Raw genomic sequence first — 17,807 nt, 5'->3', positions numbered from 1 at the left:
AAACTATTTATATTATATTATAATTTAAATTTAAATTTAAATTTAAATTCAAAATATAAATAAATACAACTAAAAATTTAAATTAAAAGTAAATTCAGTTATTCGGTTGACTTTGTTATATTTTTTATGTCCTATGTATTATCTAATATCTAATTATCTATCATATTCTATATGCTTCAATGGTTCTATTAAATGCAGAGAAACACGAGTTTTGAGTTCATATTGTCACGAAAGAAAAGCCGAAGTCTCAATGCTTATTTCATGATCTCTCAAATGTTGAGCTTCCATGATTAGAGTGATTTGTATGGTTGAACTTATCTATAACTTCTTTGCTTGTATGGTTGATCATGGGCAAATAGATCAATTGTAGACCTATTTAAAGTTTGTTTCTTAAATATCTCTAAGCCTAAAAGAGCCCCTAGTATTTGGGGGGGGGGGGAGTGGGGATGGGCTTCAGCTTCAATAGTCAAGTTACCAACTTGGTTAGACCTATTTTCCTATTTTAGAATTTATTCTTTCTTTCATTCAAAAGCCATTGAAGCTCTTTGTTAAAATCTACTCATCCTCTCCTTTTTTTTTGCCAAAATACCCATTGTGTAGCACCCCTCGCCTGACTCGATCATTGGGTATAGTCAATTATACACAAATATACAATTATAAATTAAACACATTTACAATATGATGCATAATCAAAACTAAATCTTAATCGGGTTTATGAAAGCTTTTGATTGACCCAAACATAAAAGAAGACCATATTGTAAAGTTTCAAAATCTGATGGCCGCCATCATGATGTCGCCAAACAGTTTGCCACGTAGTGACTTTAGTCCACTCGATGTCGCGATGTGACTCACGTCGACTGAAGTTGCGATGAGGAAGATTACACGTTGGTAGATGGGCTAAATTTTTGGTAAAATTTGAGCCATTTTATAACTATTTCAAGTTTCTAAACAAACTCGCCAATTTACACTTTTACGATTCATAGTCACCTATGCTAAAACATGCATACAGAATATAGAACAAGGTATTAGGATACCAAAAACATATCCAATCAATAACATTACATGTATATAGCCAAATCTATATTATATTCAATCCACCATCTAATTCTACGTACCGTTCCATTTATTTTCTAATATAAGCTCCCTTACTTGGCCCGGAGTTAGGACTAGATTTTGAAGGTCATATCGGCCACCAAAATGGCCCCCCCAAAAAAACAAACAGACTCTCAAAAATCGATTTCCAAAACATTCGCTTATTTTTCAAGAAACCCTAGTGGGCATTTCTTTGTTTTTTTTAAAAAAAAATTAATTTTGACAAGTTCAATTAAAATTCAAATTAAAAGATTTTCATTAAATTTAAAACATATTACATATTTGATCATTTATTGTTATTCGAGTTTCCAAAAAACCCGTTTTACATGTGAAAAATCGAATTGACAATTTGTTTCTAAAACCATAATTACTAACTTTAATGGCCAATTATTAATTGAGTCAATTATTTAACTTATCCAATTCTTTACGTTCATGCATGCAATAACTAAATATACCCCAAAACCAATCCCATGCCCTAATTAAGTAAAATAAATTATTATAAACCAAATAATAAAAATATAAAATTAAATATTTTATTTAATAAAATCAGACGGGACCTCCAAATTGCCAAATCTTAGCCCTAACCTTACAGACTACCTGAGAAATGTTAAACTAATGGGATGAGCTTAAAAAACCCAGTGCGAATCTTAATCAAAGGTGATCAGAGTATGTAGAACTTATAAACCATGCAGGAAACTCATTTAACAATTGAGCACAAAAGCTAATAGATTATCGGTAATTACAATAGTACACAAAATTCACGCTTTCATGGTGCTTCCAATAGTTATGCATATGCATGCTTGAGAATGACAATGCAAAAGGGCCTACCTATCCATTAGTTACACACCACGAGTTCCCCAGAACCGGTCTACCAAATCACCAAAATAATTAAGAGCCGTAGCTTAGTGTGGATAAACCAACAGTAACAGTTTGCAAACAAGCTATCAGTAATGTGGATGACCCACCAAAAACCAGATAAGCTGCAAGTAAATTCCAGTAAATCGCTAATAATGTAGACAAGCTGCCAATAAGATGTAGACGATACTGCCAATGATGTGGTCAAGCCACCAATATCCAATAAATCCTACAATACTCTAGGTATAGTATACTAACAACAATGTTGCAGATATATCGCCAGTACTCCACTAAACTCCTCTATCACCAATCAATCCCAATCCCCATGCAATGCAATATAATATGTCATGTATATAGCATGATCATGCTTGACAGAAACAACTACCATATAGTGCAATGGCATGTTATATCATGCGATCAATAAATCAGTTACACACGTATTTTTGTCAAACATTCAAAAAGTCAGAATAGTAAGCATGTAATCACGCGTTCAAAACATGAGAAAGCAATACAATAGCGTATATTAGCAGATTACACATATTCGTTTATAGCAAACAAGCCAATAGACACATTCGACTAGCTTAAGTAAACACATACATGCATTCGACTAGTAAAGAATAGGCATGGTATACGCTCCTCATGTCTTTGTTCTAGGGAGTGCCCACTCACCCCCAACATACCTCTTACCACATAAGTGTTGTTACCCCTTTATATAGCCAATGTCTCTCTTTGTAACATTCCGATTTTGGGCTTAGTCGGAACAGTAGTTTCAGGACCACAAATTTGATGAGGAAAATTTCATTTTTATTATATTTTTATGGTCTATAATTTCACGGAATAATTTCGTAAAAATTTCGACGTTTGAGCACTCAATTTAGTAAAAAGGACTAAATTATAAAAAGTGCAAAAGTTGAGTTTTACATGTTAGAGGTGTCTAATTATCATGAAATTTTAAATGGGAGGTCCTTAAATGATAATTAAACCATTTTATAACTTGTTGGACACAAATGGCCTTGGTTGGGTAAATTTTGAAAGAATAGTAAAAAGGGCATTTTGGTCATTTAGGGGTAAAATGAATTAAAAGACAAATTTTAAACCCCAAATGTGTCCCTTTCTTCTTGCTACAGTAGAATGTACCAAGAGAAGCCATGGTTAGGGTTTGTCCAAGCTTCCAAGCTTAGTAGTAAGTGATTCCGAGTTCCGTTTTTAAAGTTCTATGTATTTTTGAAATCCCGGTAACATGATTTACTCATTTCTACCATTATTTTGATATAGGGTTTATGTTTTAAAATTTACCCATGAGTGACATGCTTGTATTTTGATATTTAATGGTAGCGAATGAGTGTTGGCTGTTAAATAAACGACTTTTACTAAGTAGTTTTCGATAAAAAACGTTTGAAAGGACCATTTGTAAAAGTTGTAAAATTGATCATAAAAGGGTGAATTAGTGGGAATTGGAGGCTGCCATAGTAATGAAAATGATTCAGCTAGGCTTAAAATGTAAGGAAATTGAATAAAAATTATTTTACGAGCATTGGGCTAAAAGTGAAAATATGTGAAAGTTTAGGGGTCAAATGCAAATTTGTAAAAATATGATTTTTAGACCCATATGAATAATGTGACTAATTAGTAGGCTAAATGTGATATTATAGATCAAGAAAATCAAGATTTGGACTGAAATCGGGAAAATACAAAGTTATGGACTAAAATGGTAAGCTGCCATTTCTGGATCCGACGAAAGTTCGCGTGATTTAATAAGCCTATTATTCATGTTATTATTGTTATACATGAAATATAATTTTTTATAATTGTACTGAATTTGATGTTAATATAAATTTAATGGAATATGATATTTAAAAGAAATGAGTGGTTATCATGTAAATGAGGTCCTGCATATATTGCAGTAAAGGTTGTCCCGAAAGGGTAATCTTTTGATCTCATTATGAAAAGGAAATGTACACTTTGTGTGTACCATGTGAAAACGGATAGCTTCGGCTATCAAATGTGAAAAGGGATAGCTTTGGCTATCGAATGTGAAAAGGTTAAGTATACTTTGTGTATACCACATGAAAAGGTTATGCACACTTTGTGTGTACACTTGAAAAGGTTATGCACACTTTGTGTGTACACTTGAAAAGGTTATGTACACTTTGTGTGTACACTTGAAAAGGAAAGGTGTAACGCCCCAATTTTCGGGAATTCTGTGAATGTTGGCAAAATTTCATGCTTTAATTTTGTCATTTGTGAGTGAAATTATGAAATAGGACCTATGTGAAAATGTTTGAAAATGCTATAGGCTAAATTGAAGTGGCCAAATAAATAGGAGTGCAAAATAGGAGGATTTGCATGACAAACCTTCCATTTTGCATGAAGTGGCCAGCCATCATGTTGTTGTAGACAAAATGTGCACTTGATATCCATAATTTATGGTACAAATTGATAATGGGTTGGGTAAATGTTCCATGATAATGGGTTAGGTAAATGTTTCATGATAATAGGTTAGGTAAATGTTCCATGATAATGGGTTAGGTAAATGTTTCATGATTGGAATTTCATGTCTTTTGTATTAAATAATTAAATGGATGAAATATGAAATTTTATTAAAAGAAAAAGGGGTGAAAAGAACAAAGTTTTGTCCATCTTTGTTCATCATAGCCTAAAGTTAGAGAAGAGAAAGGAGAGGAGAAAGCTCTTGAATGTTCGGTCACTTGGGGAAGAAAATTGAAGGTAAGTTCATGGTAGTTTGCTTCTATCTTGATATTCATGAGTTCTTGATTCTACCTTAACTCTTGAAGCATATTTTGGTTTTTGGTTGTGTTGTGAGCATTTGGTCATGAATTAAAATGAAGGAAATGGTTGTTGTTTCATGTTCTTTTGATGAAAAATGGAAGATATGTGAAGTTGAGCCAAACAAATGAGCATGCATGTGCCTTAGATGCTAAGGGGAAAAATCGGCTAACATGTTGTGCTTTAAAATGATGAAATAGAGACTATACTTAAGTGAACTCATAGATATGTGATGATTGATTGGTGATATACATGTTTAAATAACATGCATGCAAGTTATGTGTGAAAGAGTGAATTTGGTAATAAATCTGCTTGGGACAGCAGCAGTAACGTGACTTTGGAAAATCACCATAAATTGTGGGAGATGAGTTAGAAGCTGCATAAATTATGTAACTAAATCTTAATGAATCTAGTTTCAATTGGAATAAACGAGAACATATTTTGAATTCTGTACAATGAGAAATTTGATTCGTAATGAAGAGTGGTCAGATTAGTCAAACAGTGAAACATGCGAAACTTTGAGAAAACTCTGGTATTGATTGGACAAACCAAAAATTCTAAAAATTTTATGGATATAAGAAATATGAGTCTATTTTCAGGGAAAATTAACGGCACTTGATTTGGAGTTTCGTAGCTCCAGTTATAAATGATTTAGTAACTGTTGCTTAGGAAGACAGCTTGCAGTGAAATTATGATTATGTGGTAAACATTGACAAAAATTTGTTAATGAGTTATTTATTGATTTCTTATAAGCTTACTATGATCTGTAGGTGTGGTTGGCCGAATATTGTAAGGGGTTAATCGTAGTTCGTATTTGAATAGTTAGATTAACGTGTTAGTAATCCAATTGTAGGCGCTTCGTGTGTGGATCTTGTCGACAGATATCGTCGCAAAAGCAGTGTGTAACTAACACCCTCTTTCTTAGTCTGGATCGGCAAAAGTCGAAAAGCCGAAATGCCGAAAACCGGTATTTTGTAGATTTGCGAGTGTGCGAATGCTCGTGAGGTAAATCGATTAATGTTTTTGGTAAGCTGCAAAATTTGGACTACAAAGTGCATGATTTCTGTGCCCTAGATATTTTTGGGCTTAATGGGCCAAAATTGGAATGATGGGCCAACGGGCCCAATTCGGTAAGAACCCTCGGTACATGATTCTGTTAGTACGTGAAAAATAGGAATATGCATGAAAAACCCTAAAATAGATAAATTACTGAAATACCTTTAAAAGTGGAAAATTTACGCTTACCCCTAGTAGATAAATTACCAAATACCCCTAGGGTTAAATTGACCTAAATGCATGTTTGATTGTTGTTATTTACTGCATGCCATGTTGTTATTATCGATGCATGGGATTGGGATATTGACGGAGGAAGTAATTGAAAGTGGCTTGTCCACGTCTTGGAGGCTTTGCCTCAATTCTGATTAAGCTAATCGAGCAAAAAGTCACAAATCGTGGAGTGTTAAATGGGTGGGTTGAGCTATTCCCACATGGAGTGTATGGCTGGTACGGGTGGAGTGTAGTGGTTGGTGGGTTGAGTAGTCTCCCAAATGGGCTTGCATATGTTTATTGATGTTGCATGTATTTTGAAATGGGCCTATGGGCCATCTTGTTATCTGAATAAGGGCTAAGGCCTAGTTTATTGTAATCTGAAAAGGGCTCGCCCAAGATCACTTATTACTGAATGGGCTTAGGCCCAATGGGCTTGAGCAGACTTGGGCTTTGAATGGGTTTTCCTTACACACTGAGTTTCCCTAAACTCACCCCTTTTATTTTCATCCACGTAGGAAATCCCCAACCATAGTGGGCTTGGGTCATGAGGGAATTCGAGTGGCCACCCGCTCGAAAGTTTGATTTTCTTCGGTGAATGGACATCCTTTTTTTACGTTTGAAGTTTTGGGTTTTAAGTGTAATAAGGCCGCTTAATTATTTTTGATGGTGTTAATATGTGTTACTAAGATAAGTATTACTTATTTTAACTGTTGAAGTTGGAAAGTTTTAGGGCGCGTTTTCAAAAACAACAATTGATTTCAAAATACCACAATGACAAGCAAAGCTTCTGCAATGAAAGTATTTTCCAAAATTAATCACTTTTCCTAAAAAAGACTTAATCAAATCGGTTTCCTAGAAATATACATGACGTTAAGGTGTGGCAATGGTGGTGTGCATGTCTAGGATTGGATCTAAAGGGAGCTTGGTACTTAAGCAGTCCGATGGACTCACCTCCTCTTTTCCGGTTTCCTACCTGGTGCACAGCTTCCATCCACTTTAACCTATAATCATCTTTTAAAACACTAAGTAAGTTTTTCTAGATCAACAATATAAAATGTTTTGAATACTTCGATGTGGCATGTCGGATCTGACCATAACGTCTGGGCCGGTTTTGGGGTGCTACAAAAGGTATACTTTGTGTGTACCACTCAAAAAGAAACGTACACCTCGAGTGTACAATTGGAAAAGAAAAGGTCCATCAGAAATTCAATAATTCAGCGGTAATGACATACATAGTGATATAAAGAAAAATGGTATGATAAACTCATCTATACTTAGTCGATACTAATATGATGCATATGATTGTCCTGTTTGCATGAGTGGTTGTGCTAAGAGATAGCACAGGTACATACTCGAAATTCATGAGTATATGTTTGACATGTGAAATGAAATGGACTTGTGAAAAGAGTGCAAATGAATGAGTGATATTTATGAGAATAATTTCTATGACAAGCTTGTGATAATTATCATTATGTTGCACTAAAACAGATTAGGACAATAGCAGTGGTCTGAATTTGAAAATCCACTAAAAATAGTGACAATTGATTTAGAGGCTGAATAAGATATGTAATTAAATCTTAGTGAGGCTAGTTTCACATAAAGGAAACAATGTAAGCAAAAGAATTTTGTATTATGAGATATTTGAATTCTTGTGAGATAGAGTCAGAATAAGTTTGAAATCCCTTGTTCTGACTTGGGAAAATCACTAGAAATTTTACAAAAATAATTATGAGTTAGGAATCATATGAAAAAGAGACAAGAACATTATCCGAGTCTTGTACTATGAGGTAAATAAATTTTAGTGAAGAAAGGTCGAAGCTTTCAAACAGCAAAATAGGGGAGACTTTAAATAATAAACTGTACTTATTGGCTAGACCAAAAATTCTAAAAAAAATTTTGTGGAAAGATATATGAGTCTAGTTTCTAGAAAAATTTACGGATCTTAATTTGGAGTTCCGTAGCTCCAGATATAAATGATTTAGTGACTGTGACTCAAGAAAACAACTTAACTAGAACATGTGTAAATGTACAATTGGGATAGTTTTACTATGGAAAGCATGTTAGTAAATTGCTTATTATTTTCATGTGAGCTTACTAAGCGTAAAGCTTACCCCCCTTTCCATTTCTTTTAGTGTTGTCAGGTTAGCTCAGGGTTGGAAATCGTCGAAGGCAGCATCACACTAGCAAGCCAACACCTTGAGAGTATAAAAACATATGCTAGAATTATCAAGTGAGTGGCATGTATAGGAACCTAGTTTTATAACATGTGTTATTATAATTTGGCCAAATATATTAGTCTTTAGTAAGAAAATGATTCTAACTTATAAATCTAGCTATTCATGTTATGTTTGATATTGGTGATGTGCATATGCTTGTTTGCCATGCATGATTGGTAATATGTTATGTGTTGTTGTGAGAATGTCATGCTTGTGTCTTGATTGTGATATAAAATTACTCAATTATGCCATGTCAATTTCTATGAAAATGTATAAGTGTATATAGGTAATTAAGGGTGACAATTGGCTTGGAAAATAGCCTTGAAATTGTCCACACGGATAGATACACGGGCGTGTGTCTAGGGTTGGTGTTAGGGTTGTCGCTTTGACTAGAGCTAGGGGAAGAAGAGCTTGGAGAGCTATTCAGGGATCCAGGATGAGATGAATTGGGTACTCCTTCTTCGGACTTTGATGGTGAAAAAGAGGAGCCATTAGAGGATTGTGACGGTGACTTAAAGGAGGGGGACTTGGGGGAAGAAGCCGGAGAAGAAGGAGATGGTGACTTCGAAGGTGAAGATGCCTTGGAAGGGACTGGTGAAGGTGACGATTCGATAGCAAATGCCCCAACAACAACCATGAAAACAAGTGCAACAACAGCAAGAAGATCTTGGCATGCCATCTTTCACTTTTGCTTTTTAATAGTTTCTTATTGCTTGTTATCTTTTTTATTAAAAGATTGATATATATATATATATATATATATATATATAATATGTGTATGTAAGAGAAGTGCTTTTCTTATGAACTAAAATTGAACCTTTAACATCTCATAATACTATATTAAGATTTTGTTCTATTTTTTATTAGGCTTGTTTAACTTCAATCTGTTATGATTTTTTTTCTTTGGAATCAAAATCTAATTTAATAGTTAATGTTTGTTTATACTTGAATTTTTATTTGTAAATAGTAAATTAAACCAAATTTATTAGTAATCATATTGATACTGATAACAAAACCTATTCGTGGTTGTAATAGCCCATTTTTGCCCGGCCCATTTCAGTATTTAAAATAATAAACCCCCAAAAAATAAAAATAAAACAAAGTCCAAGTCCAGTACAAAATTACAAACATATAATTTGGCCCAATCAGAATGGCCCATTACTTGAAAAGATTTAAGGTCCATCTATAAGCTTGGCTCATATGAAAATATAATCTTTAAGGATATGAAATCTTAGGTATGATATGCAATCTTAGATATGATACAATCTTAGATATGATATGCAATCTTAGATATGATATGCAATTTTGAAGATATGATCTTGTAATCTTAGAGATTTAATTTGTAGATATCCTTTAATCTTAACTGTTGATGTAATTGATCTGTACCGTTGGATTTGGGGAGGCTCAACTATAAATAGAGGCCTCTCCCTTCATTGTAAAACACTTGAGTTTTGGGAAGCAATAAGAATTCTTGAGAGCATTCACTCAAATTTCTCTCCTTCTTGCGTTCTTACTCTCTGTGGTTTGTTCTTATTTTATTCTTCGTTCTATCTTAGTTTTTCAACCTTTTTTTATTTTAATTTCTTCATTTTTCAAATATGTATATTTATTTCTATCTTTTATACATTTGATTATGTATTTTATATATTATAATATTTAACCTTTTTATATAGTTTATTTTCAAATATATATTTTCTATGCATGTATATATATATTATATTATCATTTCATGTATTTTGAACTATTGCATTATATTTTTATAATTTGTAAATGTTCTATTTATTCATTTTTTAGTGTATGTCATTTATCTTATTTGTGCATAGTTTCATTTTTTATATGCTATGTTTAATTATTTCTTTTATGTGCTATTTTATGATATATATTGTTGTATAATTCTTGCATGTATTACGTTTTCTTTTAGTTTACTCATGTTTTTATTTGTTTATTATCTTATATTTAACCTAGTATGATTTTTTCATTAAACGTATGTTCATTTTATTTAGTTTTATCTTAATGATATTATTTATGTTTGTATGGAAATGTTAGAATATTTTGTACATCTATGCTTCATGATGCATTAATATGTCATCCTAAAACGTCATTTAAAATAATATTCAAGGTTTTTAAAAAATAAAAATAAAAGGCAATGCTTGATGTTTGGAAACTTGAGAAAGGTAGTGCCTAACTTCTTTGGGTTGCGACTTTTCTCGTTGAATTGAATAGTCAAGCACCCTTCTAAGTGATTTTGAGTTTTCAAAACTTAAACAATTATTTCGAGATTTCAAAACATAATGTCCTAACTTACTGGATATGGCATTTTGTTGTTTCAAGATAGAAATTTTCGAAAGACGAGCTTAGTTTCGAAGGTTTTAAAATGTTGCGTCCTAACTTACTGGATGTGATGTTTTGACTCGTTTGAAATAAGTGAGCCTTAATTTTCAAAATTGAGACATTCTAATTAAAAGAGGTTTGCATCTTAAAACTTTCAAATTTCTGACATTAAAGACACTTGATAATCAATTAGGTACCAATTTTTAATCGTTATGAAGGTGCTAACCCTTCCTCGTACGTAATCGACTCCCGAATCTATTTTCTCGACTTTCGTAGACCAAAATTAATGTTTTAAAACAAAACATTTTATAAGGTGATCCAATCACACCTAAAAAGTTGGTGGCGACTCCCGTTTTCGTTTTTATTAAAGTCGATTCCCATTTTTCAAAACTCAATTTAAAAAAATGGTCTCGACAGCTTGGCGACTCCACTGGAGACTAATAAGAGAGTCAAGCCGTGTAATTGATTATCTCTTGTCTTAATGTCGGAAATTAAAAATTTTAAAATTTAATCCTCTTTGCATTACATGTGTTTGTATTATTGCATGTGTTGTTATATTCTGATACGCATTGCATTTGCATGACCGTTGTGGTCACAACATTAAGTGGGAGTGAGAAGCTACGCCTTCGTGAGGTTTTCGCCTCCGTGCAGGATAGTGGATCACTTTCGGGATACATCCGTACTTATGGTTTCGTGAGATTTTCATCTCCATGTAGCCATAGGGAAATGTATTCCCCTGAACTAAACTCGATTCAAATGAGCCTATAATGGGTGAGGATCGAGGAATCTGCTGGTTCGGGTGCCTCAAACTTTAGAAACAAACCACATATAGAAAAACAGTAAGAGCTCAATATAGATAGAATTATACTTAGGTTATCTTTGTGTTTATTAATATCATATGATACTGACTGTTTTCTTTCTTTTGTGCATGTCATTTTGCATTTAAAAGGTATCGATTCACGGTCAGTTTCTAAGTTAGAAAGTTTTATTATGGAGAACGAACTTCTTGATAGAATGGAGGGCAACATTAATGTCCATAAATGGTCAAAAGAAACACTGAAGGATACACATCAGAATTATGGAGTTACACTCGCATCAGCGTGGCGCAAAATAATCTCCAGGAGTTAAAGGAAATATGAGATCAATGGAGTAATGAAGCCAAGCAGTTGTTCTACAATAACTAAGGGGACTTGCAGTATTTGCTTGAGATGAGGATAGATGAGCAATTCAAAGTGAGTGTGGGAGTATTGATGGACACTTCTACCATTATAGCATTTCTCTTTCACATGAAGACAGTTGCCATGTGGATGGTAAGGGTATTGGAAGGAAAGTGATTGATAGAGTGCATGAGACCTACAAAAATGAGTTGGATGGAAAGAATTTTGCCTATGATGGTAAAACGCTCGTTTACTATAGGACTGGTACCAAACAACAAGCTTAAGTTTACTGTTGTACTTATCAGAAACAATGGAAATGTAAGCCCCGATGGCCTGGATAGCTCAAGTAAACGTGAAAGAAAGTGGTTAAAAAAGACCGTATCATACAAAGACCTTTAGAGATCAGCTATGCTGCGAAGGTACCGAGGCAGGATGCTCTGCGTGGGTAGAAATCTGAAAGATCTCAAGAAACATTAAAGATATAGGATATTATTTTAAGGTAGCACACTGCAGAACGGGATACCTACCTATTCGCTAATTGATCTCAAAATAATCAGAACAACTTCACAGGTATTGGAAAAGGTGCCCTTAGCTACACAGATTACCCCACAGGTGAGGTCGTAGCTCAAACTCAGGAGGCAGCTGATTATTTACAGACATTGGCGGCACAGGCTGACATATTGAGCACCAATATGAGCTACAATCTGATCGTGGACAAGATTTTGTTTTGTTGTTAAAACTTTAGGCATTAGGGCAAAAGCGTATTTGTAATCCATTTATATGTAAAGATATTCTTTTTCTAAATAAAGTATTTTAAATGAGATTGAATCGAGATCGATACCTTTTGCATTCATTTGCATCTTATAGCATTTCATTGCATCATTTGCATTCAAAATTATAAAAAGACCCTAATTAGTTAAAGTTATTAAAAAGAGAAAGAAAAAGAGAGAGAGACAAGAGGGTTACGGCTGAGTGAAAAAGAAGTTGAATGGGAATTAACGACGTTCCCTTACATATCCCCGACTTTTGTGTCAAGAGGGATAGCTTACCCGGAGAAGGGGGTTTGGAAATGAAAATCATCCCATCAATGTCATACATGAGGAAGGGACTGAACAAAGAAACCTTGAGGGCATTTACCCTTACAAACCGGGAAGTTCTTTAAACAATTGGACTGTAGAAGAACTTCCTGTAATCTTTAGGAATTTTACGGAGTAATATTCAGAACACTCTTGTTGCTCTAAAGCCTAGGAGTAATAAGATTTCTTTTGAGAAGTGGGCTCATGTTTAGACATTTTTATTTTCAATAAAACATACTTTTATTATTTATCCGAGTAAATATTCTTTCATTCTGATTCTTTTGACCTTTGACATTCTTTATAAATTTTTATTTCATGTAAATAGTCATTCTTGAATTCATTTATTCCTTGTATATTCTTTTGTGTGCATATCATAGATCCCTAGATATCAATGAAACAGGCAACGATACTACAGATTCAGAGTTCCTTTTGAGTGCGATATGTGTTTAGAGGAATCTCAGTACTTTGAAGGTGACAGGAATTGTGACTTGTTTCTGAATTTGTTGAAAATGGTTTTTACCCTATGAAGTGGTGGTAGGAAATATAGCCTTAGAGGAAGGAAAGATTGCGAAATTGGAATTAGCTGAGGAGACAAAACAAAACCTTGTTGAGACTATTATGGGAATTCAAAAATGTGGTCCAAAGATGCATGCAGGAGGATTTGCAATTGCCAGGATAAACATGAGGTTTTGGGGCATTGTTGGTCCACCATGGAAAGGGATCGCATGAGTTGTACAATGAATGTCAAATTTAAAGGAGTCAAGACTTATGGGGCATGTATGTTATGGGCCCGAGCTCGTCAAAAGTTTTAAGCTGACAATGACTCATCTTTGTGGACGTCAACTACTCCATTAAGAGGGGGAGATAGCTTCATATGCCAATATTACAAAGTCAAAAGTCATCCATTTCAAAAAAAAAAGATTATATATAACTGCACAATGCCAAAAGTTTGCAGTCTTTTCAAAGATAATGCTCCATACCACAGAACAACAAAGGTTGTCAAAAGAAAAGAAAAAGAAGAAAAAAAATAAATTACAGAAGATGACCGAGACTAGTAAAAATTGGCATAAGAAACTACCGCCTACTCTCTATGCTTACGCTGGGGCAAACACCTTCAATTCTGGTTGTTTCAAAGGTTCCAACCATCATCCTTGGAACAGGTGCATTGTTTGGCTTTCCTGAGCAGTCTGATGTGCCGTCAATAGCTGTGATGGTTAGCTCCAGGCGTTGGCCGTTGATTTCTAGGGGCATCAGGCCGTACACAGTCTCTGAAACTTAAAATGATAGATTCTTTCTTCAAAACCAGTTTCTGACAAAGTGGATGACGGTATCATGAAGGAAGCTCTCTTAGACTTCTATACAAGTTCAGGGAAGAGAAAGCCTGCTCAAATCATTATTTTCAGGGATGGGGTTAGCGAGTCTCAATTCAATCAAGTTTTGATCAAATTATTGAGGCTTGCAAGTTCCTTGACAAGAAGTGGAACCCTAAAGATTGTGGTTATTGTGGCACGAAAAACCATCATACCAAGTTTTTTTCAGCAAGGATCTCTTGACAATATGCTACCTGGTACTGTCATTAACCACAAAATATGCCGTCCGAAGAACAATAATTTTTACCTTTGTGCTCATGCTAGAATAATAGGAACCGCAAAACCGACCCACTATCATGTTTCTCTTAGAATAGGTTGGGTTTTTAGTTGATGATCTACAAGAGCTTGTTCATTCTTCATTTTATGTGTATTGAAGGAGTACCACAGCCATATTTGTTGTGGCCCCTATTTGTTACGCTCATTTGACAGTTTCACAATTAGGGCAATTTATGAAGTTTGTGGATGCTTCTGAGACATCATTAAGCCATGGTGGGGTGACTGCTCCGGGAGCACTTTAGATACCTCAGCTTTCCAAGTTGAAGGATAATGTCAGCAGCTTCATTCTTATCTACTGAGAATCGTTGAACCATCTTTTTATAGGGTTTATTAAATGACAGCCAGGATTGCTACTGGGGCAATCTCTTTCTCATGGGTTTATGATTCAATGGAGTAAAAAAAAAATTACCTCCAGTGAACTTAACTTGAAAGTATTCATCCTAATCAAATGTACCAAGAATGGATGGCACAGACAAAGAGTGTTCGTTCACAAGAACTTCCCAAGGAAGCCAAAGTGAAAACCCGCAAAGGGCGCTTTGAAACTTCTATTTCAAAAAAAAAAAGGAAAAAAGAAAAAAAAAGAATGGAGAGGCTAAGGTGAAAACCTGCAAATGGCGCCTTGAGACCAAAGGGGTTTTGAGCTGAAAACCTAAAAGGGCAGCTCAAATTTTGAAAGGCGTGCAGTGATCTTGCTATACTAGATTTGACAAGAAGTGAAATATGTTACATACCGGGGCATCAACAAACTATTTTGGATTTTTTAAACACATGTTAAACTCAAAGCAGTCTTCATGGAGTTTGCATACGGAAGCCCAAGCTGCAATATCTGGGGCATCTGATTTTTGTACTGTTTACTATCTTTGGATTCTCTTTCTTCTCAAAGATAGATTCTTAGATTAACCTCCTTTGTTTTTTTGATAAATCATTCAAATTATCCTCAAGATCAATTTATTCGTCCTCCATTATTCATAAAGTGTGTTGCATAGAAATAATGATTGATGAACTAAATATCTTTACAAACGAAGTTTTGCATATTACTTTGGAAATTTCTAGATAATACAAGAAACTGAAACAAGACAATTGTTTAAAGAATTTCCATATTTGAGGGTCGGATGTACTCGGGGAAATTTCTTCTTCAGTCCAAAAGGTGGTTGGATGTTTTAAGCAATATTGATCTTAAGAAAAGATCATTTCATAAACATCTCTAGTGGGTCACAACATTTGGAGAATGGTACAATAGGACTAAGTTGATTCAAAGCATACAAGTAGAGTATGATTGATACATCAAGAAGTATAAAGATAAAACTTCGATGAGGAATGAGTGATGACGTTCGAAATAGGGGTCATATTCATAACATTTTGCATTATAACATGTCTAATTAGGAGAATTTGACTCACTTCGATCATAGCATCCTAATTATTAGGCATGAACTCATACGCATTCTACAGGTTATGTCTTTTATGGGACAATATAGATCAAAGAAACAAGATTTGGCATCCCTGTGTTTATAGGGAAACAGATCGAAGATAGCAGATCTGACACTCCTGTGCTTACAGCGAAGCAGATTGAAGATTTCAGCATGGCAACCCTGTGTTTATAGGGAACAAGTTGAAGATAACATCCCTGTGTTTATAGGGAACAGATCGAAGATAGAAGATCTGACATTCTTGTGCTTACAGTGAAACAGATCAAAGATTTTAACATGACATCCCTGTGTTTATAGGGAACAAGTTGAAGATAGCAGATTTGGCATCCCTGTGTTTACAGGGAACAAATCGAAGACATAGCAGATCTGATTTTCAGATGTTCTCACACCAAAGCAGATCCAAGATAACAGATCTGGCATCTCCATTTCAACGGAGAGCAGGTACATAGCAGGTCTAACCTTCAGATGTTTATACTGAAGCAAATCCAAGATGATTTGGCATTCTTGTGTTTACAAGGAACAAATCGAAGACATAGCAGATCTGACTTTTGGATGTTCTCACACCAAAGCAGATCCAAGATAACAGATCTGGCATCTCCATTTCGACGGAGAGCAGGTACATAGTAAGTCTAACCTTCAGATGTTTATACTAAAGTAGATCCAAGATGATTTGGGCATTCTTGTGTTTACAAGGAACAAATCGAAGACATAGCAGATTTGACTTTCGGATGTTCTCACACCAAAGCAGATCCAAGATAACAGATCTGGCATCTCTATTTCGACGAAGAGCAGATACATAGTAGATCTAACCTTCAGATGATTTTACTGAAGCAGATCCAAGATGATTTGGCATCCTTGTGTTCACAAGGAGCAAACCGAAGACACAGCAGATTTGGCTTTCACGTGTTTACGCTGAAGCAGGTCTAAGATGATTTGGCATCTCTGTATTGTCAGGAAACAAATCGAAGAAGCAGATTTGGCGTCTCTGTGTTCGACGGAGAGCAGATCGAAGATATCAGCATGATAATCCTGAGTTTGCAAGGAGCAGATTGAGGACCATGAAGTCTGAAGCTGATGAGACCAGGCAAAATGGGTCCTTTTATAGTCTTTGCTCTATTCTCATTACACGACAATGAGCAAAGAGGGGCAGCTGTAATAGCCCATTTTTGCTCGGCCCATTTCAATATTTAAAATAATAAACCCTCAAAAAATAAAAATAAAACAAAGTCCAAGTTTAGTACAAAATTACAAACATATAATTTGGCCCAATCGGAATGGCCCATTACTTGAAAAGATTTAAGGTCCATCTATAAGCTTGACTCATATGAAAATATAATCTTTAAGGATGTGCAATCTTAGATATGATATGCAATCTTAGATATGATACAATCTTAGATATGATATGCAATCTTGAAGATATGATCTTGTAATCTTGGAGATTTAATTTGTAGATATCCTTTAATCTTAACCGTTGATGTAATTGATCTGTACAGTTGGATTTGGGGAGGCTCAACTATAAATAGAGGCCTCTCCCTTCATTGTAAAACACTTGAGTTTTGGGAAGCAATAAGAATTCTTGAGAGCATTCACTCAAATTTCTCTCCTTCTTGCGTTCTTACTCTCTGTGGTTTGTTCTTATTTTATTCTTTGTCTATCTTAGTTTTTCAACCTTTTTTTTATTTTAATTTCTTCATTTTCAAATATATATATTTATTCCTATCTTTAATACATTTGATTATGTATTTTATATATTATAATATTTAACCTTTTATATAGTTTTCAAATATATATTTTCTATGCATGTATATATATTATATTATCATTTCATGTATTTTGAACTATTGCATTATATTTTTATAATTTGTAAATGTTCTATTTATTCATTTTTTAGTGTATGTCATTATCTTATTTGTGCATAGTTTCATTTTTTTTTATATGCTATGTTTAATTT

The 17,807-nt window shown here is 34.3% G+C and overlaps 1 protein-coding gene across 1 annotated transcript; it reads right to left on the bottom strand.

Moving 5' to 3' along the window:
* Positions 1-1,980: 1,980 nt before the first annotated feature.
* Positions 1,981-8,898, bottom strand: LOC128289412 (uncharacterized). Its single transcript, XM_053025258.1, has 2 exons — positions 8,610-8,898; positions 1,981-2,072 (listed from the first exon to the last, which is right to left on the bottom strand). Exons 1-2 carry the CDS (start codon positions 8,896-8,898, stop codon positions 1,981-1,983), a joined length of 381 nt encoding a protein of 126 aa, XP_052881218.1.
* Positions 8,899-17,807: the final 8,909 nt, after the last annotated feature.

Source organism: Gossypium arboreum, chromosome 2 (assembly GCF_025698485.1).
Source record: "Gossypium arboreum isolate Shixiya-1 chromosome 2, ASM2569848v2, whole genome shotgun sequence".
Taxonomy (NCBI): Eukaryota; Viridiplantae; Streptophyta; class Magnoliopsida; order Malvales; family Malvaceae; genus Gossypium; species Gossypium arboreum.
This window is presented reverse-complemented; position numbering and strand designations above follow the sequence as displayed.